Here is a 24605-nt window from a genome sequence, read left to right on the forward strand (position 1 = left end):
AGCAAGAGCCTGCATTGCCCCATCCCTGTGATGTGGGGATACTAGTCCAAGTGACTCAAAAAATACAAGGAGTGTATGGGCTTACACCCACCAGGTACAAGCATGCAGCAAGAGTTTGCCGGTAAAATAAAAAGTCCCTTGCCATTTCCATTTGATGAGGAGCTCCTCTCAGATCTTTGTTTTGGTTTTAATCCCAACTCCTGTTGTTGCTGTATGAAAGGGGATCAGCCCAACAGGATCAAGACTTTGCCTCTTTCTCTTGCAGATCTCTATGAACACAAATTCATCAACTGCAGGCTTATAAACAGCACGTTTATGAAGGAGAAGGAAGGCTGTCACCTGGACTTCGAGGAGGATAATGACTTCCTGATCTATCTCGTCAGCTTCCTGGGCAGTCTATCTGTGCTGCCAGGCAACATCATCTCTGCGTTACTCATGGACAAAATAGGGAGGATAAAGATGATTGGTGAGTGGGGATGATGGGTGGATGAGCAGGTCATGGGCACAAGCATAACTCTGCAAAGGAAGAGATTAGTGTGAAGGTCTCACTGCATCTGCACACACCAACACAAACTGAGACAGCTCAGGTGGGGATGAGTCCTTCCCATATCAAATGAAGCAGAAAAGTGAAAGCACTGGAGGGTGAGGCAAGTGGTGTACTCTGTGGCAGTGGGTAAGTTGCCTGCTCCCCACCTATTTTTCTGTGACATCCTCCTCTTTTTTCCTTTATTTTGACTTTTATTTAAGGCCCATATGCTCATCCAGCTCTCAACACAACAGATTAAGAGCTGAAGCAAGACCTCTTGGTACTGTTAAGTTGATGCTGATGTCCAGAGCACTCTGGATAAATAAATAAACACTTTGCTTGTAGCAATGAATAGTCACAAAGATTATTTGATGTAGCTGTTGAAAAGCCCAGGAGTTCCCTCTTCTGGTTTTCTGATTTTTAAATGATTTTACAAACAGCTTCAGAGAGCGTATGGCGGATTAACTGATCATGTCACAGCCAGGAAAAATGCCACCCTTTAGCATTATGGAAATAAATTATCACCTTATCAGCTGTACGATTACTTGGGGAATTTCTGATGCTGCTTCCTCCAAGGGATCAGACCTTCCTGTCTGGGTACTGTGGGAATCATGCCTTGAGGGACAGCCAAGTGAGTTTAATAAAACCAGGGATATGGCTCAGGGGTAAGGAATGACTCACTCTCTTGAGCTCACCTACCTCTCTTCTGACAACAGAGGAAGTTTAGTTAGCTTAGCCTCACCATGAGACAGGTTAAGGTAAGCAGGAATGTATGGTGGGGTGTGGGGAGCGGGGAGAAATGAGCGTTCACGCAGTGAATTTGGAAAAAAAAAACAAACTAGAGGGTCTATAGGAAACAAATTAAATAAAACTGAATGAGAATCAGGTTGTCCATCCTGCAAACATGTCAACATTTCAGCGTTTTCATTGGGAATTGAGATGACAGCTGGAATTCTAAATGCTTATTTCTGCTGGAGAACAAAAAGTACAAGACAAAAATTAGCAACGACACACTGAAATATTTCACTATGGAATTTTCAATTGAAACAGCCTTCTGGCATCTCAACCGTATCACTCTGTTGAACATATTATTTCTGGTCAACTTAATACAAAAACGGAATTCCACTTATGTGTTCTGTGCCTCGCTGGGACTTCAGTTCAGTTTTATCATGTTCTGCTAAACTGTTCTGTGCCAAATGTCAGATCTCTTGATGCACACATGGGGACCCTAATGCTGCACAGTACCTCTTCAGCAGAAGGAACACCCACACGGCACAGTGGAGGATGTAGTTTGGCCGAGTACTGTGGAAGAGAAGTGGATGTGGAGTCCTGCATGGCAGCCTTTCATAGTCAGGGCACCACAGTGGCAAAACACAACATAAGGCCCCAAATTAAGCGTTTTCTTTCTAGTTCAGCATCCAAATTATTTCGGATGGTGTCAGATTGATTCAATCCACCCACTTTCCCCCCAAAAAAAGTTTGATTTCTTGGTAGCAAATGGAAATATTTTGGCAACAACAGAACTTTCTAGCAAAAGATACTTTGATTTTGCAAAAATTGCAACTTTCAGGTGAAAACTCCCAGTGGGGTAGAAGGCAGTGATGTAGTCATTAATATTTCTAAATTTGAACTGTGCCTAACTGAGCATGAACGCTCTCACTTTCTCCCTCGGTAATGTTCATAAAATTATGGCTCCTGTGCAAATGTGCCATGAAATCTAATGATGTTCTTATAATTAAAAGAGACCTCAAGTGCTTCATACAATTGACTGTAAATTATCCTAATTGAGATTATAGAAGTGTCAAGCAATTTTGATATGATATGATATGTAATACACCAGCTTTTCACTCAAAATTCAAGTTGGAAAACCTTCACAACGATTCTTCCTTTTCATTGACTTTCATGTTTACTTGCCTGTGCTCCTCCTGGATCCATCAGGATGTCTGAGATGCTTGAAACTTGCCTGGAAAAGCCTGTCTTTAGAGTCTCCATAGATCATAACTCCCAGCAAGATCAGATGGTTATTGAGAATACTTCCAGGCTAATTTCCAGCATCAGAGAATGACAGATAGGCAGTATCAAGGTATTTTTGGACTTTGCAGATTTAATTCATTTTGAGGTGAAACGCCATCACTTGAAAGCCGTCTTTATCAACAATTGTGTTTGCTCAACTGCGGACAGGGGAATCCTGTGCCAACACTTTTCTCTTGGTTTGCTCCCTGTAGGTGGCTCAATGTTGATCTCGGCAGTGTGCTGCTTCTTTCTCTTTTTTGGTAACAGTGAGTCAGCAATGATTGGCTGGCAGTGCCTCTTCTGCGGGGCCAGCATTGCTGCTTGGAACGCCCTGGATGTGATCACCGTGGAGCTCTACCCCACTGACAAAAGGTGCTCAGTTTAAATTCTCCTTTTAGGCTCCAGTCTCTGACATTGTCCTCTCAATTCCTGATGGGGGAGGTGTATTTTTTTCTTATTTTCAGCAGTCCTCAAGGGTTGCGTAATCCCGTGGCTAAACTGGATCAGCACAGACATTTGCAAACATAATTCTGCATGCATGGTGTCTTGTACCCGGGAAGCTGTGAGTGTATGGAAACTACAGGCAGATGAGATATGGAGTCTATCATTTCCATGGATGCATATGGAGGTCTGGTATTTCAGACTGTGTCTCCCAGGCTCTTGCCACAGCTTATCACTGTGATAGGCTTCCCCTTCACATCCTGGAGAAAACCATGTGCATGGTTTGGGAGATGGGGCAGCACAGGAAACTTTAGGAGAATGCTGCAGATGAAGTCTTTCCTTGCAAACATAATTCTAGGTCTTTTTGCCCTTTTCAGACTGTTAGGGGAAGCCAGAAGGGAAGGAGAAGGACTGTGCTTTGGAGGCAGTATGCTCTTAGCTGTTGGACTGGAGGAAAGCCCTGGTTGTTTCTCTGGTGATAATCCTCTTCAGCAAGAGCTTGGAAGGGCTTTGACAAGTTCTAGAGCAGGTTGTGTTCTGCTGTCTTTGTGGAAGGCAAAGGCTGTCAACAGTGGAACATTCTAAGTCTAGGGAGAAGCTAAGATGAAAAGGAGAAATGAGTACACATAAACATTCCCCTCATTCACACAGACATGCAAAAAATTGACATCTATTTATTTATTCTGCCTGGTTTTATTTGCTAGAAGCATAGCCTGGGCAGCATAAGAACAATCACAAGATTACCCATTCAGATCTTCTGTAGTTATGCCAAGAACCTCCTTCCTAATCATTACTTTCCGCTTTTCTTCCCCACAGGGCAACTGCCTTCGGCATCCTCAATGGTCTTTGCAAGTTTGCCGCCATCCTGGGGAACTCAATCTTTGCCTCCTTCGTGGGCATAACGAAGGTGGTTCCCATCCTTCTGGCTTCCTCCGCTCTGGTTGGAGGTGGCCTGCTTGCTTTACGCCTGCCAGAGACTCGAGACCAAGTCCTGATGTGAGCAACTGAGGCCAGGGAGGTCAGCAGGGCAGATGAAGAAGAACAAAAAGAGCCATATTTGGAAAAATGAAAATGACCATTTCTATACTGTTCTGTCAATACCTCAAAGAGAGAGGGCAGAGGGAAAGAAGAGCCCAAAGGGATAAAATTAACCCCTAGTTTCTGACCCTTTTACAGCCACAACTGGTGCATGCAACTACTACATGCTCCTTGCAGAGCTTGGGTTTAACCTTGCCTACACTGGACGTTTACCCTTTCCCTCTCCATCCCAGTGTAACCACACAAGACGTGAACAGTGGCTTTGTGCATGTGTGCACCTGCGTGGGTGTGAGCGTGTCTAACAGGAGAACAGATCCTGAGCCCCTCATGCCTTTGCTGAGCTGTGAGATACTGCCTGCCTTGCCCAGCACTCCTTGGCAATTCACATCAGCTGTGCTCAAACACGAAGGGCATCTGAAGGGGAGGCAGGTAACAAACCTACTCTAGGTGAGCTCCAGCAGTAGGGACAAGAGCTACAACTCTGACTAGTGACCCTCACTGTTTTGATTCTGAACTGCCCGGAAGGGTGTGAGTCCTGAATTCTGGAGGATGTGTGGGAGGGTGTTTGGCTCTTTCAGAAGAAACAGGGTTTCAAACCCCTTTAGTGTCTTCACTTGGGCATAGAGAATCACTAGGCACCTTTTTGGTCTGGGAGAGAAATACATAGAGAATTTTATTATATATATATATATGTATTTACACATACCCGCAAATGTGCATACGCATCCAAGTGATCAGCTATTGAAATGTATAAATTTTAATTTCTGCACCTTTAAGAAGATCTTAAGAGGGACACCAAAATTTATGTATTGACACATACCTGCAAGTGTGCGTACACATAAAAGTGACCAGCTATTGAAATTTATCATTTTTAATTTCTGCACCCTTAAGAAGATCTTAAGAGAGACACCAAAATTTTACCCCGCTGATTCAAACTTATCTGGAGTTGTGAAAAACTTAGTGACACTTCATTCTTTATATCCAGACACCAAATATTTAAATGTATTGCTGGCTGGTAATATATATTTCTATGATGATTAAGAGGTTTTTTTTCCTACAGCGTTCACAGAGAAGTTGATACAATGTTGGAGCATTCCACAAACCAAATGTGTACATATCATCCAGTGTAAATAGGGGAATTTTTCTCTAATACCTAGAGTATGGTAACTGTGAATTTACCAGCATTTTAGCCATATTATTTAAAGAATATGATGCTTGATTTTCTTATATACTTGGGTCTCATTGAAACACTGTAAGCACAGTTACTTAAAGCCATTTAACTTGTTATACAGGGAATGCACGCAGCAAGCTTTCACGGTACAGAACATTAAATTCTCCATTAAGTTAGGTTTGATATACTGCAAAGACCATTTCTGAGATTCATATGCCCTTTTTATCATACGAGTTAGATTCTGTGGCATGTAGAAGTGAAGCAAGTTGTGTATTTTTGGATATACTTTCTTGGGAAGCAAGAATGAAATTCATACTGTTAAATAATGTACCAGTGCTCTCATTTGACTACATAGTGCTAATTAGACACTTTCAACAAGCTCAGCAATAGACCAGAATTGATCAGAAACTACCATATAATGCAGGGAATTTGACTCACTGTTATTTCATGACATAAAAAATCCCTTCGTGCTTTTGCTCATGATCTTCCCATTTACCTTTCTTTGGAACTCTCTTTTTTTTTTTTTCTCTTCTTTTTCTCTCTTTTTATTTTTTTTTTAAGAAAAAAATGCAAGGTTAGGCTGAATTCCAAGGGGACTGAAGTCTGACACCTCTACCTTCAGCTGCACAGAGGCAGTCAAACAACCTGACAGCTGACTCCAGGGCCAGCCCACCCAACTGTGGGAGTCAGGGTTGGTGCTGCTGCAGGGGGCAGAGGAAGGACACAGAGCACGGTTAGATGACAAGAAGAAAATCCTTGCCAATGAGGCAAAACGCTCCAATGAGCATCACTTTTATCATTGTGTCAATCAGGGATAAACACTTCTGCAGCATCTAGGCTACAATGGGCTATTTGGGATCTTTGAGATTTATTCTGAGGTTTATGAAACTGATAAAATCACAAGCTGCTGTAATAACTGAGCTTATTATGCCTCATTTCTTCATTTTATGGGTAGCTTAGGGCCTTTTTTTGATTTGTCTTCAAAACAGCAATTTTCTTTCTCTAAGGTAGAAGTGAATGTAATTATGTCCTTTGGCAACGGTTCACAGCTTCTGTTGAGAATCACAGCCCAGAATGTGGGTTTTTTTTCTATAAGAATGTCTCGTCCTTTTACATGGTGAGAAGCAGCTAAATATGTATTTCAGCACAAAGATCACCACGGTCTTTATGTTTTTCTTCTATTTTGTTGGGCTGTGCAATGCCAATTACATTGCGTTTGGGGAAAAATAGTTTCTTTCATTTTCTGGATGATTCTGTTGTGTTTTGGTGTGAAGCCAGAACTTATCTTTATTTATTTCATGGAAGCACAGCTAGTTACATATCTATCCAATGTTCTGACAGCAAACCTGACTATTTGTGTTCTCCTTTGAAGTTGTACAGGGACAACAATGACATAATTTATTTTGCAAAACTTCTTTATTAATTTTTGGAGAAGGATGAAATTGAGGTCCTAAGGAGATAGAACTGGTAAAGTAACATCAGGAAATGTTATCCAGTGTTAGAAACCTTTCTTCATTACAGCTCTTTCACAGGCTGATAAACCTCAGATTAGCTGGGACAAGGTAAAGAGCAATAGGATCTCGCTTTCAATGTCAACCAGGCTACTCATATGACTGTAGAAACCCTTTACACTCCTAAAATCCATGGTCACCTGAGGACAGGGGAAAATGCATGTCTTGACAAAGCTCCTATCCCTGGGAGTTTATGACCTAATATAAAAGTGCAAAGAAATGCTGGAGCTGGTACACAAGGGCCTTGGAAAGGACACCAAGGAACAGAGAAGGACGAAAGGAAAAGCTAAGCAGAAAACATCTCACCTAGCCTTAGACGCCCATGAGTTAGATGTCTGGATTGGGACTCATTGCCCTGGGTTTTCATTAATCTCGGCTGAAAGGCACAAGAAATGTACGTGGCCACTCTCAGGCACCATGCTGAGATGATGACTTGCCCTGGATAGATCTGCTGTCCCTTTTCTCTAACAGAGAAATCCAGGGACACGACTCCAGCTCAGGCATTTGCCTTTGACACCTGGGCTGATGTTGTTCATCCAGCTTCAGTGTGAACAATACTTCCTGATGTGTTTGTTTATTGTTCTTGTCATGGCCTAAATCAGTGTAGACTTCATACTATTGCTCTCCAGAGAAAAACGGTCGATGAGTGTAGTCCCCTCGGCGTTGGCTGTGTTTTGATTTGGGTCTCAGTTTCAAGCTGTGGTCTACCTGCTAGACTGAGCCTGAGCCACGGAGTCCTGGAGCACTGTGCAGGGGGAGATTTCTCGCCAGACACATGCGTTGAAGGCTCAGCTTTATTTCTACTGTAAAAATCAGTGTTATACCTGCAATGCAAGGGCCAGCATGCCTCCTTCATTGGTTCCCCCTGCCTATGTTTGCCACAGTGAACAGTCTCCCTGCCTTGGATACACCGGACCACTCACAGAGAAAACTGCTGGCCGTGGGTCTACTGATGATCTCTGCACTACACTATTTCTTTGGATTCATAAACTTTACCACAACAGGGGGGCACAGAGGACCAAGACAGGGGACTTGCCTTAAATCCCAAAGACCTCTTCTAAAGAACAGCTGGACCTCTTTATGCATGCATGGCATACCAGGGACTTTGTGGCATGGAAAAGATGGGTCTAGGGAACCCAAACTGGCCTGCTGTGGCTTAGTGTCTTTATTTCTATGGCAGTGCCATGAGGCTCACAGCAAGAGTTCATTACTGAGTTTCTGAGCATGCAGAAACAGACATTTAGAGGAACACAAAACTCTTACAAAAAAAGACCGGTGGTATTATGATAAAAGTTCTGCCTCCTTATACTCCCTGTTTATTTAACTAGTTGTTGTATAATTATTCCTTTACTTCAATTGTGCAGGACAGTTTCTGCCACTGCCTTTGGCTCTGCTACATCCTACTGGTGGTGGCTGCAGCTTGGGGGTGGGTTGGGTGATTCCCTCCTTGCTCATGAGATCCTCATCTCCATGAAATGCTATGTGACTTATAAACAACTGCGTATTGATCTTCTAGACAAAGAAAAAAGTCACTCTTGGAAAATCCATATCTAGAGCCAAATGTTCTGCACACTGGGGGGAGGTCAGGCAGCCTGATGTCCTCGGGTGATACTGGAGAGGTGTACTGAGGAATATTCCCTGAGCCTGGGAGTGGTCCAGCCCCTGGCAGGGTTACCCAAGGACACAGAGCAAGGCTGCATGGACCTGAGCTTTCTGCAGATGTGTAGGTCTCTTCCAGGCCCTACTTTGAGACCTCCAATGGAGTATATTCTGACAATGTTAAGGAGGCCCTGGGTCCATTTATGTTCCCTGCTTATGTCCTTTGACTTTCCAAAGGACATACAAAACTGGAGAGTATATTTTTAGATTTATGTAGATTGAGTCCTATATGTTATATTCCCATCCATTTTCTCCCTGTTTCTCACCCTCGTATTAGCAAATGCTGCTTTTAGGAAGAATCAAGCCTGGGAACTGTGAAGAAAACAAAACGAAAGAAATTTCTTTGCTGTATGTGATGCTAGTGACGTATAAATGTACACACACTGCAAGTTTCACTGTAAATAACACCTAGTGTCGTGCATTTAATGAAACATTTAGCTCTTCTGTCAGCTCTGTGTGTGAAATAGCCAATTCCAGTCCCTTGGTTCCTTTTCTTCATTTGAAACCTTTCTTCTTTCTTTTTTTTTATTTGATCTGTGTCTGGTTGTCACTGGAAATTGCAGCTGTTTCAATGGACTTTGTTTTTGTTCTCTCCGTCACATTAAAAAGCTGGAAGAAAAAGAATGCCTCTTACAGTGTTTGTGTTTAATGGGCACTTCGAGTCCTTTTACAATGACTGTCATGGGTGGGTTTGTATTCTTACAATGTGAGGACTTCCTCTGATGTTTGCTATACGCATGCCCTTGCTCTCGCAAACAATCCCACCCTACTAAATCTCCCCCATACCACCATTTTATTATACTGTGTACTTTCTAGCTCTCTACATGAGAAAGTCTATAACCTGAAAAACTTCCTGGTGGAGAAAGCATGAAATATTTTAAGTGCCAAAATCAGAAAGCTAAACTCTGCTTGGTAAGAAGAATACGTGAAAAAAAAAGTTTCTTCTAGTAGCTAGGTGCAGCATTTGACCATAGCCTACATCTTTATGGATGCATTTCTAAGGATGTGTGCTCTTTTTTTTTTCTATTTACAGCAATTTGTATAAATCTGGCTATCCACCCCACGCCTTCAGATCAGTCTAATAGAGATCTGCACAACATCAACCAAGTGAGAAAAGGGCTCATAGCATCGGGAGTGGAGGCTGGTTGGCAGACTTTGAGTTTTCCTTCTTCAGTTCAGGTTCAGCTGGGTCCTATAGGACCTGTTCAGCTGGGGTCTCGCTGGATGAACCGAAGTCAGCTGCAGCTGGGGAAACTGGTAATAACTGGTCTCAAAAGGGAACAGGTGAGGACTGGTCTCAGGTGGGAGCTTCCAGCTGTGAATTTTGCAATGCTCATGTCTGTCTGCGGAGCAGAGAGCTAGAGAGTCAACAGTCTGTAAGCCTCTTGTGTGTGTTCTGCCTTTACGTAGGGAACTGTGTATTAGCAAACACTATCAAAAAGCATTTTCTAAGAAGAGGGCTTTTAAATAAAGGTCAGAGATTTGCACTGAAAGCCTTGGAGGTGTTTTTGAGTGGTTCTTACTCCAGGCTAGTTGACATTCTGCGTAAGGCTGAAATCTCAGTAGGAAAATCTCATATTTGAATGTACAGAACATTGGTAATAAGAACTGTGCATAACCCCCCTCCCCGATTAATTTTAAAGTAGGGCACAGGGAATTTAAGAGCGAGATTATGTGATGTGGCTGCCTGCAATAGCACAGGATAAACCGGATGATAAGAAAAACCTTTGTAAATCTATCTTCCTGTTTTTCCATATTGAAGATTCTACCTTGACCATCTCAGGTTTCTCACTATGTAGAATTTCTGGCACAGATTCTTGTAGCTACCAATAAATGACCCAGATTCCCTGGATATGCAGGTTCATGCAAGCTGTCATAGAATATTATTTGGTGGAGGCAGAAGGCTGGAAATGACAGCATTCCCAGGAGCCACTGAATCCAGCAATAGGTCTGAGTGATGCTTCTGGATACTGAAGTCACTTGATATTGGGAATATGTTTTGAGTTAGATTATGTTAAGCTGGCACATCATTTTATTAGTGCTCCTATATCTCAGATCTTGGTTTGGGGACTCTTAAAGTGTAGATCAAACTTGGCAATTTGAGTTCACATTGTTGAAAAGTCAAGGGAAGAGCAACAACTTGACCAGGGGCTCGGTGCTGGGAAATGTTTAGGGTTTTTTCCAGCTTGTGGCAGAAATTGCTGGTGATTGAGCACCCTGCTGATGCACAAATACTGATATGACTTTGTGGCTGTTATTAAGTGAGCCTCCATTTCGCAGACCAGTTTCTTGCAAGCAGGTGTGTAAAAGACAGGAAAAAACAGCCAAAGAAGATCCCACAGATTTTTTTTTTTTACTACGCTCTAGAGGAAAGGAAAATCAAATGAAGAACTTGCAGCTGCCTTGACCCATGACAATGCAAACAGCCAGGGCTTATCTATAAGTTTTAACATTTTAATGTAAAGCTAAACTGTTAACACCTGACCTTACTGATTCTGCCTCAGCTTTTTTCAGGCCCAAATTAGTCTCAATACCACCAGAAGATGGCAGCAATTGTACACAACAGCCACTGCTGGCCCCGCTCCCCAGCAACAGCAAAGCTGCCTGGAGCAGGCTGCACTTTGGACCACCAGTCCTGGCCAGGATATCAGCCAGGATGCTGCAGCAGGGCCACCAGGTAGAGGTCACAGGGGTCTGACCCCCAGGGAACTTGGGGAAAAGGGAGTAAATGAACAGGCTTAGACAGTTTAGAGGAGGAAAAATCTGTCTAGTGCCAAAGCTTTTAAAATGGGATCCGTGCAAACCTGAAGCAAAGCAAATATAATTATGGGGGAGAGAAATATGAGAGTTTCTGCTTCAGCAGACTAGTGCAATGGTTTTCAAGCTTTCTCAGCCTGCAGCTGCTAACTGTTTTCTAGGGTACATGTAAATACCTTGTAAAAATGTGCTGAGGCTCCAATCAGAGGAGAAAAGCTCTGAGCTGGCCAGTGCCTTATCCACAGACCCAGGAAGAGGCCAGCACCAGCAGTGGCTCCTGGGGCAGCCTGCTGAGATGCTGCAGTGAGTGGAGTTTGTAGACAAGGTCTCCAGCCCAGCTAATTGTGGCAATATGAGACCAGCATTGCCTGGTGGATTCCTCCTTCTCCAGCCTCAAGAACAGACAGAACCTTCTGCAGTTAAAATATAAGCTCTTAAAATGAGAAGCATCTCTTCAGGGTGGTTTTATGAATCCCTCCCACATTCCTGTATTGTGAGCGTAAGACAAGAGACAACATAAATATTTCCAAGTGCTTTGCTTATCACCTCAAAACAACCTGTAGCCACAACTCCTCAATGCTTTCCTTATGTTGTTGGTAGGTGATTCAGATCAGAGGACTGAGTCTGCTGAAAATTAACCAAATATCATGAGTAAACATTGCAGTTGTCCTTCTTCCAGCCTGTAGAAACCATGGAGCCTAACCTGAGCCTTGCAATCTCATTAAACGGGGCTTCACGCCAGCATGATGAGCTTGCTCCTGCCACAGCTGGATGCAGATACAACCACGAATTTTACATTGGTGGTTTCTGTCTGAGTAGCAGGAGTTTAGGTTTCCTTTGAAAAAATAAACACCATAGAAAATAAACAAAAGAGCTCTCCAGTAAATACAAGCAGATCTAATTGCAAAGAGACCAAAACCAGATCTCAAGTGGCTTAATTCACTCTTTTGTTACCCTGGCTAAGTAAAGAGACTTACTCCAGGATTGCTACTTCTTCTCAGGGTTGCAGCTTGTCTCCACGGTGGAGCACCACAGGCAGGATAGCAGCTAGAGCGTGGTCTGTGTCGGCTCTGGGGTTTCAGGAGAAATTGGTAATATTTCTCCAGAGGGAGCTGTTTCTTAGTCTTGAAATCTGGGAAAAGAATATTGTACTCAGCCTCTCAAAATACATATTTAAATGATAAATTCAGTGCTTTTATCCCTTCTTATTCAAGACAAAGATAACGGCTTTTAAAACTTCCCAGCAGCCTTGTTCCTTCCCTTCGACTCCTGAACAACAAAATACGCTGCAGAAACCAGCCACGTACTAAGCCTTTAGGCCTATAAATATTTCAGAATAACTTTTGTACATCCCTCATTTGAACTTATCCAAAGAGACCATAAAGAGTGCTGCCTGTACTTGGCCCAGCTTGCAAAGTCACTTTGTCCCCTTTTGTATCCCACCTGGAGGAGGACAGGAATAGTGTCACCTTTGTGTTGGTTTCTGGGGAGATCTCTTGTTCTGTGTGTGGTTATCCTGCGTTTGGAGCCAAAGAGAACATCTTCGATAGATTTTAGGGTTTGATTTTGGAGTGCCAGTTACAATTCGGTGTCCTGAAGCGCTGTTACTTTCCCGGCATTTGTCTTGGTATTGCAGCATGCCCCTCCTCCAAGTCAGTTAAAACAGCTTTTTCTTTTAAGTGGTGCAATTTTAACTCCAAATAACCAGTTTTCTGAGCTTCTCAGAATCAAGGAACGGTATAAAACTTGTGTGGGAGAAATGCTGGTTAAGGAAAAAAAAAGAAGTAACTCTGAGTGAATGCCTTACTCACTACAGAGGAGCTCAAGGCTGAGGTTAAGTATATCCCTAAATCGTGACCATGATTATTACAACCTTCTGATGTCCACTGGGGATGAAATACTGCTTTAGATGCATTTTAGAGATAGGATTTCACAAAGAAGGGAAAATCCAGATGGGAAAATGATGCAGGGAAATATTTAAAAGCAACCAAGCTTTTTAAACAAAAAAACAAACCCTTTTTCTGATCAATATTTGGTCTTAAAAAAAACAGTTTAGGCAATTGCACTTCACTTTTGGCCCTGGAAGAAATTCTTGTCTGGAGATTTGGACATCCCAGTCAGCTCCTTGGCAATGCACAAACAGCCTAAACAGACTAATGATACTTTTTTTGTGCTGCTCAATCAACAGCGGTGAGAAGATAAACCTCTTCTACCCTCTAAGGGAGAACAGGCCAAAGTTTATTGCCACTGTTGCAGCAGTAGATAGTCTCACAGACAAGTTGAATGACTTTCCCAGCTCACACCCTGACCTTGTACGGGAGAATTCGTGGCCTTTTGCTGGAAATCTTGTTCACAAGGGGAGGGTGTTTTGAAGAAATTAATTCCCAAGAGGAGTAGCTTTGAGACCGGTTCCACTCAAGCCCAAGCCATGGGGAAACTCAAGAGTGGCCACTTGGTACGTTAAAAACCCTCAGTCTACTGTCTTTCCTTTCTTAGGACTAGCATAAGGCTTGGAGGCAGGTTTGCATAGGGAGTTTAAAGTGATATTGTTTGGAATAGAACATATTTGCTCTCCAGGGTAGCATTTGCCAGTACAGAATGCTGACTCCATGCAAAAAACATAGCAATCTCAAATAATTTCCCAGAATCACAAGGAACCTAGAGAAGAAGTTTGTTTGCATGACATAATTGCTTCTGGTGAACTAGGCACGTGATCTTAAACAGGGTAGCTGTTCTTGAAAAGCCTTCACCTGAGTGGTCTTATGCTGTAAGAAGGGTGCACTGAAACAGGACCAGTTACCAAATTAATCAAAACACAACGAACCTTTTCTGGCCACTGGTATCTATTTGTTGTAAGGCATCGGAAAGGGCCTTTCCAATGGATTCCAGCTTCTCCCAGTACAACACTGGTCAAGGTTCAAAGGCAAAGGCCTCAGCCCAATCCCCTGTCATGCATGCAAGCCCCAAACTAGCAGACATGTCGGTGGCAGATTCTCTGAATGAAAACTCAGAAGAAAGACTTTCTGAACTAGAGTTCTGAAGGGCCTCATTGCACAGCAAAATCTGGGAAACCCACCTCCTGTTTCTTTTTCTTTTTCTCTGTTTTTGCCTCTTTATCTTCAGGTATGACGTTGCCGAGTACCCGCCCTCATTTGAAGCTGTTGGAATCTGTTGACATAATGCAAATGCAATCTTGATTTTTAAGCAAGATTATGTAAATCAAATATTTTCAGTTACTGTAGTCGTGGGAATTCCCTTATCAGCAACCTCATCACCAAGAATAATTCCTCCAGTATGTGAGTTTATGGCAGGGACGGAGTAAGGGCTGAGGTAATCACCTGGCATATCTCAGCCAGGATTCCTTGTGCGTAACAAGGAACCGGCACAGGGTGAAATACAAAATCTCTTTCATATTTCACCTTGTTTATACAACAGAGATTTCCACTGCAGTGGCTCTGGTTTTCGAGGGGCATACCAGGCATTCTCATATAACTGCGAGAAGCATTAAAGTTGATGTAAAGGAAAATCTCAGTCTTTCTTTTTGCTACATAGGAATCCTAATCTAGTTTGGTGTCTATCCTTGATCTGATTTAGGGGTAAAGCACTACAATTTTCAGTCCTGAGCTGTTCTGTGGTTGGAGCACCGAGCTATTAATTCTTGTGTTCTGCTTTCATTCTCTAAAAAGAACCTGTTGCCTGACCTTACACTTATGAGTAAAGACCTTGGGTGGGGTCTGATTAACTGGATGTAAAAATGAGACATGGGAGATGATGCTGTCAGTACCCATATTATGTCCTTGCATCCTTCTTACTACCTATCTTTGTAATCACTGCTCGCAAGTGATTATTTATTTTCCTTTGGACATAATTTAGCTTTATTTATTGTCATTTTTGTTATTACAATTTATAAAAGAAATTATCGAGGTAACGTGGGTGAAGGACTTTTAAGCATTTGATAATGACTTCTGCAAATCACAAAGAAATATGTGCCTTCCGAACCAAGGCATAAGCAAAAGCAGGGCAAGGTAATGATGAGCTTTAAAGAATAGGTGTTCTTTCGTAGTCGTAGGTTCATTCCAGATTGAGATTACCATGCAGTAAATAATGCCCCTGACTCTTTGGCAATAGGAAGCAAATTTACCCTGTTGCAAATACACTAATCGCTAGCCTAGTGACTCACATTATTAGCTAAGAATAGTTATTTTCTCTGCAGAAAGTATAGGCCTTCAAAGGAGATAACTTCTTAAATCACAGCAAATTTCAATTTAAATGCAAAGCGTAGGAATACTACCCCATCTCTCTGTTATCTGGATGGTATGTTGTCATTACAGTGTTTTAAAGACAGCCCCAATCATTGAGCTAAATACCTGCAGCCTAACAGTTCACAATTTCATTTTCTCCTTGTCAGACTGTGTAATTAATTCATACTGGAGGTAACAAAACAGAAAATGTGAAGGTGTTGATAACTGTGCCATTACTGCCTCTTAAACTGCCTGCGAGATGGTGAAAAGCGGATGAGGAGAGGAACTGGTACTTTTATAATAGGATATGAAACTATTTACATGGACTAAGCCTGTAGTCAGTGCCTACTTAGATGAGGATAGATATGTGATATTCTGGTGTGTCGCAACGACTTGTATGGTCACTTGTACCAGCAGAAAGCCCGGTCCTGCAAGGAGCCAAGTCCACTGACTTCAGCAAGATCTCAGCTTGCTGCAGAACATGACTGAGGATTTGGAGAATCAGGCATTGGCAGGTGGCATGAAATTGAGCTCTTCCTGCAAACCTCTCAGTTTAAGATGCAACTGCACGGACAGATGGAGGAAGCAAAAATGTTTGCAGTTGACTTTGCTGTCTATCCTCCACGATTCATGGTGTCTTCAGGACTGAAAGCTCCCTTCTACAGTCATATCCTGGGAAGTGACCAAATCTGTTTCCCTTGTCCCCAACTTAAGGATGGGGTAATGGGATCTGTTTCAAGGGCTTTTTCCTGAAAGTGAATCCACCAAGTGAATTAGAGCAATTTTTCTGCCTCTGTGGGAGTTTGCTTCCTCCACTGAATGCCTTGGGTTCAGTAAGAGCACTTCTATAGAAAATTGCTTAAAAGTGTAAAACTACAGTGAAGGTCAGGTAATTACAAAACTTTCTGTAAAGAAGACTCCCAGAGGCAGCCCAGAAGATTTTCACAGTCACACATCCAAGATGCCACGAGCTACACACTGCACTCAAGATGCTCAGCTACACTCACATTTTATTCCCCAAACTAAGCACAAATAAGCTAGAAGAGCACTTTCAAATGATTCCCGAATCTTCACTCATCACTCCAAGTGCTCTACCTCAAGATGCAAAGTTTGTTGCCTGTTAACGGTGTGTGTGCAATTGGAAGAGATAAAATGTGTCCTCTAAACAGCACTCTATAGCTAGTCAGACACCAGGAATTTCCTGTCTAGAGTCTGCATGTCCTGAGGAACACAGAAAGCTGTCATTAAGGGCAGGGTAGTAAAGTGGGTCCCAACACATAGACAAGAGGTACTGGGTTTTTTGAAGACCTGGCTGCAGTGGGCTGGAGGCAGATGGACAAGACGGTGGCCACAAAAACGTAGATGGCAGTTGTCAGGATTAAAACAAGACATTTTGGCACCACAGAGTACAAATTCCTCAAAATTTTATGTGACCGATCTGAATCTAATTTTCTTCAGCTAATTTGTGTTTCTGCAGTTTACAGTAGGTCTCTAAGACACCACATTGGAACAACTCAAGAAAGCATGACTCAAGTCACTGGAGCACGTGGCAAGATCTGTGTTGACTATTTGATGCTGGTGTTCCTCTCTTACCACTCTGGTGCTATCGACGCCTGTGCCTGGACAGAGCTGAAAAGATTCCGTATCAGGTCTTTTCTGAGGAGGCAGCCGAGACATAGGCCATTCTCTCACTCCAGAGTTAATGTCAAACCAAAAGCCAGTACCCATCTGCAGACTGCTACCTTTCTGGGTGCTGCAGCAGCTTTTCTTTAGCCATCACGGCTCTGATGTCAGGTAGATGCCCAAAGACTTCATCTTCTCCATTGCTTTCTGATCCTTTTCATGTTTTGCTTCCAAGTTTGTGCAACACGAAGTGCAGTAGGGCTGATGGTGTGAGGAAATGTTAATGGCCTGCAGAGGTGACCCTAATTATGAAGTCTTTGAAGACCAGGACTTCCGTGTTGAAATTACTTGTCAGGAAAACAAAACAAAAGAAAACCCCACCATGCCACCCCAGTTCAAACATGAATCATTTTTTGAGAGCATCTTCCAGGGTGATAGGTAACTGTTATCCATTCTGCCTCCAAAGCAGCTCAAATCAGCCTGGTGACCATCGTCACAAACGAAGACAGTTATTAATAGGCTGCATACTTATAAGACTTCTTTACAGTGCAAATTGCTTCTTACTGAGATACATTTATCTGGACTTTTGGGCCATTTTATCCATATATTCATGACACCTCACTCCTCAATGGTGTCTGAATATCCTTAGAGGAAAGAGGAGTGAAAGCTCAGTGGACTCCACAGCTTGGAGCAGTACCAGGAGCTCTGGAAATGACCCAGCAGGGATGTAGGATACTGCTCCAACAAGGATTTGAAGGCCCTGGTGCCTCTCTTATTGATAAAACTATTACCAGAGTAAATTCCAGAATATGGTCAATATACTTGTCATCAAATGCTCACTAGTGGAAGAGAATAAGATATTTGTATCCATCCATTTGGCAACACTGATTGAATAAGAATTTCATTTTATTTGGATTCCAGAGGTGCTTTTGCAAACGAAGGGTGGGGATCACCTTGTCTTCTTTTCAGCATTATGTGAAATGTATATTTTTAGTATGAGTTCAGAACTAATTTTTTCAGGAATTTCCTGGTTTTAATCCTCTCAGTTTGAAAAATAATCCATAAAACATTGAGAAAGGCTGATAGAATATTACAGGGGTGGGGATAGCTGTGAGCTGTTGCTGATGTTCCACTGTTGATTGCTGTTTTCATTCTCAGTATCAGAAAGAAATTCAGCCAGGAGAAAGCAAATAGAAGGCAGCCTCCAAACAAAATACACAAATGCAAATCAGCATATAATAGTAGCAGTGACCCAGGGGCAAGCACTTGCTCCAGACCAGAGGTTTTCAGAGTCTCAGATGAGATTTAAAATCAAAGCCCTGAGCTCTTCTTGTCAATAATGGATTAATGAAACAAATAGACACACTGTGTATATTCTGGGAAGATGTCAGAAAAGTATTGAAATCCTGGCTGTATTTTTATGTGCAGCACAGTATATGTATTTATACTTACATGTATATGTACTAGTATATGAGCTTTTGTTTCTTTGAAAACATGCCCCCACAATGAAACACACCCTTGTATTTATACACAGTATTTATACACAGATGAAATTAGACTTACTGCAACATGTATATTATATAAATGGGCTCTGGTAGCTCTCACGGCCAGATGTGATTTAGAAATGCAGATTACTCTTATTATTAATAACTATGATAGTGACCAGCCAGGGTTTTTAACCCAGGACACACTAGTCCTGGCAAGTCTATTATTAATGTACGTGTCCTGATCATTATCTTATAAAACAGCCAACCAAAGTGCTATCATCCCTTCTGCGCTGCTAAGTGAACTAAACACATAGGTACCATTAGTCCTCCATTATGTACTCTTCCAAGTACAATTAAGTGCAGACAAGGTTTAAAACCGGGGCCTGTTGTTTTTCCCAAGTGCATGATGTAGGTGGAGTTGGCTTATTATGCCCATTTCAGACCTTGGTTTTAAAAAAAAAGAATTGCTAAATGATCTCATTAAAACCTCATAGAGGAAATGTATTCATCCTACTGAAATATTTTTGGGCTCTTCCAAAACCAGTAATCAGAGTCTGAAGACAGTCATCTGCCTTGCTAATGGACCACAGTTACATGTGTAATTGATTAATTAAGGAAAGAAAATCACTGCTGAGGCCAAGGGAGGAATCCTTCAGTAGGCGTTGAAGTGAAAGAGCAGCTCCTCCTGGGCAAAGCAACTGAGTTTGTTTCAGGTATTTATGTCCCTTTTATGCTGCTCTGTCTTTCCTATACAGGTTCTTATTTGGTTTGCTGAGTGGGTGAAAAACAAGGGAAACAAGAACCACTCCAGCTCTCCTTTTTCAGCTGGCAGCAGGAGCATAGTTTGACTGGGGTTTAGCATGCGAGTGTTTATTTCCATGTAGTCACTCATTGACTTTGTGTACGTGTAAAGAGGCAACTGAGGGAATTCAAACAAATGAGCTCTTTGCCAGGCTTTGGGTGAGTGTGGTTATGTCTGCTGTACTTTGCAAGCTGTCTTGTCGTGATTTACCTCCTGTGGAGGTTCTGTCTCCTGCCCTACTGCTTGTTTCACCAGTTCAGAGCTTCCAGGGTGTCTTGTAAGAAAGCTGTTTTACAGGGCCCTGGCTGAGGAGAGATTTCACACGTAGGGAGAGCCAAACATAAATATCTTGGCAGATATTTTGACCAGGGGAAGCAGTGTAAAGCTATCTCTGGCAAACCCATTGTGAGTATATTGCTAGGCAGATGAATTAAGCTCCATGGAAGCTCTTTAAACACATATCAGTCCTTGAAGAGCAAAAAGAAGTGGGGCACTTAAGGATGCCATCTGCAGATCGTGTGGTGAGTGCTAGTGTCTTTCTGCCTTCATGTAATACTTGACCTGAGAAATTCCTTGCACTTCAAAAGGACTTTCTGGTGTTTTCAGTGATATAGGTACTAGTGGCGGCATCTAAGAGAGAAGAAAATGTAGGCTTAAATGATTTCCATCACCAAGTCTATTGCTTTTCTATAGCTCTTGCGCATCTTCTATTCTGGGTGTGTTATCTCGATCTTGCACAAAGCTCCAGACAGATTCAAAGATGAAGTAGAGTTACAGAGAGCCACAGAGTGAGGAAAATTGATGAAGAGCCTGAAACCTGTGCGCAGATAAACATTTTGAGGCCTCTAATGGCTGAGCCATTGGCAGTTCAGCCAGGTAGGCCAACCAAAGCCAGTTCTTAACAGTTAAGAGGCTGAGCTGTTCAGCTCGCTCTCTGTCTGCCCATTAGACACCTCCCATTAGGCATTGCCATTCCATTTGTGCAACGGTCAATGAACTTTCAGAGAACAGATGGCTCTGATGAGCACCACCGACAAATTTTCTTCAGACTAGAAACAGGCAGTTTTAGTTATTTTATATTCTTGATGAAATGTAGACTGCAGGTAGAGTTTTGAAGTTCTCACTCCCTGTATTCTGGCACAGACTCTTTCATAACCAGCCCATTATACAGCCTCCAGGAAGTTATTTCTGCTGTTGTTGATGTGCAAATGAACTGTTTTAAGTTAGTGATGAGTTACCTCAGCTGGTGATGAGTGAGAAGAGTAACTGAAATACTAAATGGTTTCTACTCAAATAGTCTCATTAGATGATGATTTTCCAGCATTAGAAATCGTAGGGAAGCAGCTACGAAACAGCATCCCTATGTTACCTTTCCTTGTAACATGTAAATTTAACTTTTAGGCAGATAAAATTAAATAGATCAAGCTGTCTGGGTTTTATGGCAGCTGTGAGCAATTGCTGTCTTGAAAACTTTAAAAGCAGCACATTTGTGCATTTATTCCTCAGAGCTTTTGTGACTTTTTGAGAGCAAATTGAACCTTCTTTCCTCCGCTTTCTTGAGCTTTTGCTTTTGAGTGTCAAAGATCTGAAGTCGGGTACGTTTCCTTAACTGCACCTTATGGCATTTGCCCCTAACTGCTATGAACAACTGTAATAAGCAGCTTTTTGGAGGTCATCTAGGTCTGCATTGCTATCTGGCGCCATATAAAGGTTTGAAAAGGCACTACTTGTCTGGGGTGAATTCTAAGCATGACATTAACTGTACTGGTATCAGTGGGGCTTACAATGAGTTTTAAATGTTTCACTGAATAACGGTGGATTTAGACAGGCGCTTATTGTTAAGCATGCATATAAGCACCTGACTGATTCAGGACCTAAGAGAGATAAATGAGTTACAGAGCATCTGGTATCTTTGCTTTTCTATCAGTGCAATTTGCATTCATTGAACAGGTGAAAATGGAGAAAACAGATTAGATTAAAGAAGGAAGGGAGACAAATAGGTGTTGGTTGGGTCATGGGCGTTTTCAGAGTGACACATTGACTCCATCTGACAGATCCCCTTGTAAGGATGTGTCCTTTGTTCGTGAGTGGCAGTTTATCTTATGGTTATGAACGATGGCCTAACAAAAGGATCATCAGGATAAGTACAATCTTATTCATAGTCCATAAGCTAGCAGAGGAGAAGCTTCTGGTCTTCTGATATATGTCAGCTTTGACAGCAAGCCAGAAAACTTGTTATTATGGAGCAACTTTGTATGCATGTGCGTGCATGTGTGTCTCTGTGTATGCAAAACCTGTCATTGTCAGACACAATAATGGCATTTTATTGGAAAGAAATTAAACTTCCCTTGTCTTTTGGGGTTATGATTCATCTTGGAGAGGCAAAACTGAGGGACCTGCTGCCACTTTAGCTTCACTGACTTATGATTTAAAGTTATTTTGTTGTAGATTTTGTTTTCTTATACGTTCAGATGATAACATTGTTGAGAAGGGACAGTACAAGAATAACAGCCAGAAATCCTGGGTTTTCTTAAGGATCATATAGTTTGTCAGTTGAATGATCTCCAAGTAATTTGACTTCCATCCTGGATTTCTGTTTTACCTATGAAATGGGAATAGTGATACTTTACCTACCTAAGAGACCCCAAAGAATCATAGAGTGGTTTGAGTTGGAAGGGATCTTCAAAGAACATCTAGTCCAACTCCCTTGCTATGGTCAGAGACAACTTCCACTAGATGAGGTTGATTTAAAAGCCCTCTAACCTGACTTTGACTTCCAGTGGTAGGGCATCCACAACTTCTCTGAGAAACCGGTTCTGGTGTGACATGTATGTGCAATTTAGTTGTTTTCCTACTAATCCAAGATTGCAATAGTGGCTCTTTATTGAACTGTCACTTCCCTCTTCTCTGGACAGGAATTTATTTCACACATATACCTCTGAGTTCATGTTCTCATCTGTTAGGAGTATTTAGCCCTCTGATGATACTCCACCAAATTCAAAGCAATCAATTCATTCAGACTTGTGAAGACAAGGATACTGCAGAAGGAAAATAAATGAGTAGTGGATGTTTAGTTTAACGGATGATGAAAAGGTAAAGTGTTGTAAATGCTAATTTATTACCACTGAGACTAGCAACGGGATTTAGGGGCAGGAAGGACTGAAGCTCCTGAGTTAGTTGATTTTCTTGCTGGCATCTCCATTTTTCCAGTTGAAGGCCCGAAGTTTGTATTGGCTGGTCAAAGTAGACAAAGTCTGTAATGCACAGCAGACAGCCAGTAGGACGGCTGCTTAAAATGGACAGTCTGTAAAGACTCAAATACTGCCTCTATCCAAAGAGACAATAAAGGTGCATAAAATTGCTTGGAGCTGAAGGCTAAATCAAGAGAAAATGGAATGGAGGATAAGAGGATAAGAAAACAACAAAGTGATAGCAGTGAACATGACAGGCAGGGGCACCAGTAGAACAGCCTCGGCAGTCTTGATTTGTAGAGGGTAATCGTGACAAACTGGTAGCTCACCCTCATGCAGTTTAGATCTGCTACAACAGACATAGTCTATGGTTTCCTTGGAGGTGTTCCAGCCTTCAAAGACCAGCCTGGTAGCAACTCACATGCATTTGATACAGCGTGGGAATGTCTGAGTCTCAGGGAAAAGAGAGCATGAATCCTGGGCTAAACTTGGGAGAGAAGCATTTGGCTAGCACAGATATAGCTGCTGTAGCTTTCCTGCACTTCCAGTAGCGTGTCTCCTTTCAGATCTCCCGTGGAGGTAAATGCAGAGGGTTTCTGGCGTTACCTTGCCTCATGCAGGATTTCTCAAAATTGCAAACAAGCGCTGAACAGTTTTACAGCCCTGACTATCCCAGCTACACAGAAAAGAATCTCTAATCTTTGTCAGCTCTTTGTTTAGCTTCTAAAATATCAGAGAACAGACTCCTTTGTGGTCTTGACACTGTTCAGTAGATCTAGGGGTGACATCCACCCAAACTCAAGCTACACGCAGGGATTTCCCTGAAGACTCTCTTTATTGTCTGACTTTTCATCTGCTCCCTAAGAAATCACGAGGTTAGGAAGTATTTGTATGGCGATGGTAACCATGAAAAGCAGAGTACATTAAATACTCTGCATTGCAATTACTGCAGTAAAATGCAGTTAAGTGCCAAATTCCTCTCTAAGCACTTCCTTTCCTCATTGTGCCTTCCTTAGCATTCTGAAGCACAGCAAATTAACAGCTGAAAAGGTTAGATCATAATAATGTCCCACTGAAGAAAATTCTGAAGCAGTTGGTCACTTTAAGGTAGCTACCTGGGCTCAAGCATGGGCTGTTGCCTATGGTGAATACACTTTTCTTATTCTTACTCGACACATGCGGTATGAAGTGCTAGATGACACACTTAGCTTCACTAAATGGGTTTCATTGCATAATATCAACTTTTTCCTACCTTTCCTTTCATTATGTCCCTCCCAGAGTCATGATATATAAGGATGGATTATTATTTTGCAAGTAGACACCAGAGAAAAAGCTTTTAGAAGATGATATCTTTTTCAAAACTTTTTTTAACTGAGTTTTGCTTTTGCAGAGGGCTTTGGGCTAAAAATTATCAGTAAGCACGTGCAGAGGAATGTTTTTGTGTGTTCCTCTCTCTCGTGAAATGTGCAGCAGTCGTTGCCGAGATGCATACAAGGAGACCTGATCCCACTGACAGAGAGGCTGCTTCCCTCTGGGCTGCTCCTTCGAGGTTCCCATGCCAAAAATGAGTTTCCAGCAATGGCTCAGAAGTAAAATGCTCACATGTCAGGAAATGTGTCATTATATCTCACTTGTCAGCTCTAAGACTGATGCTGATGCTACTGCCTTAAAAAAACTTTCCTTCTTTGTGCCATTACTTTATTGTTCTACAGTCAACAGATCTCAAACAGCAGTCAGACCTTCAGGGCTCATCATCACTGCTGCCACACCAAAATCAATGAAACGCTGCTGGTTTACCATGCTGGAGGCTTGGGTTATCTCTTCCGTTTGTCCTAAACCCGCCAAGACTCTGGGGTTCTGTATCCATCCTGAACTGACAGCGTGTTGTGAATGTCTGAAGTGTAGTGCATGCAGTGCCTTGCAAACCAACCCCTGAAGAGGTACATTCATCTGACAAACATAATATTTGGTGTCTGCTAACACAGAGACTCACTAGAACAGACTGGCCACTTAGGCAGAGAAAATGTAAGAGATTGTGTTCAATGTACTGTATAGAGGAGTCCCTTTTTCAGCATATATCCTATTAAATTAACTGGAAATGAGTGTTCATCAGTCTCTAAGGGAAAGAGCCTGAAGCCTTTCTTT

The 24605-nt window shown here is 42.2% G+C and overlaps 1 protein-coding gene and 1 long non-coding RNA gene across 3 annotated transcripts in view; both read left to right on the top strand.

Annotated features, from left to right (window-relative positions):
* Positions 1-7954, top strand: part of SV2B (synaptic vesicle glycoprotein 2B) — a 63566-nt gene extending 55612 nt beyond the window's left edge. For both annotated transcript variants that reach the window (XM_054078006.1, XM_054078007.1), the window contains 3 exons: positions 266-466; positions 2752-2911; positions 3797-7954. In XM_054078006.1, the coding sequence (XP_053933981.1) occupies positions 266-466; positions 2752-2911; positions 3797-3980 (545 nt within the window). In that variant the 3' untranslated portion in view covers positions 3981-7954. The remainder of the gene's footprint in view (positions 1-265; positions 467-2751; positions 2912-3796) is intronic.
* Positions 7955-19021: 11067 nt separating this feature from the next.
* Positions 19022-24605, top strand: part of LOC128853376 (uncharacterized) — a 30617-nt gene continuing 25033 nt past the window's right edge. The window contains exon 1 of the long non-coding RNA XR_008451890.1: positions 19022-19180. This is a non-coding gene — a long non-coding RNA (uncharacterized LOC128853376). The remainder of the gene's footprint in view (positions 19181-24605) is intronic.

Source organism: Cuculus canorus, chromosome 12 (genome assembly GCF_017976375.1).
Source record: "Cuculus canorus isolate bCucCan1 chromosome 12, bCucCan1.pri, whole genome shotgun sequence".
Lineage (NCBI taxonomy): Eukaryota > Metazoa > Chordata > Aves > Cuculiformes > Cuculidae > Cuculus > Cuculus canorus.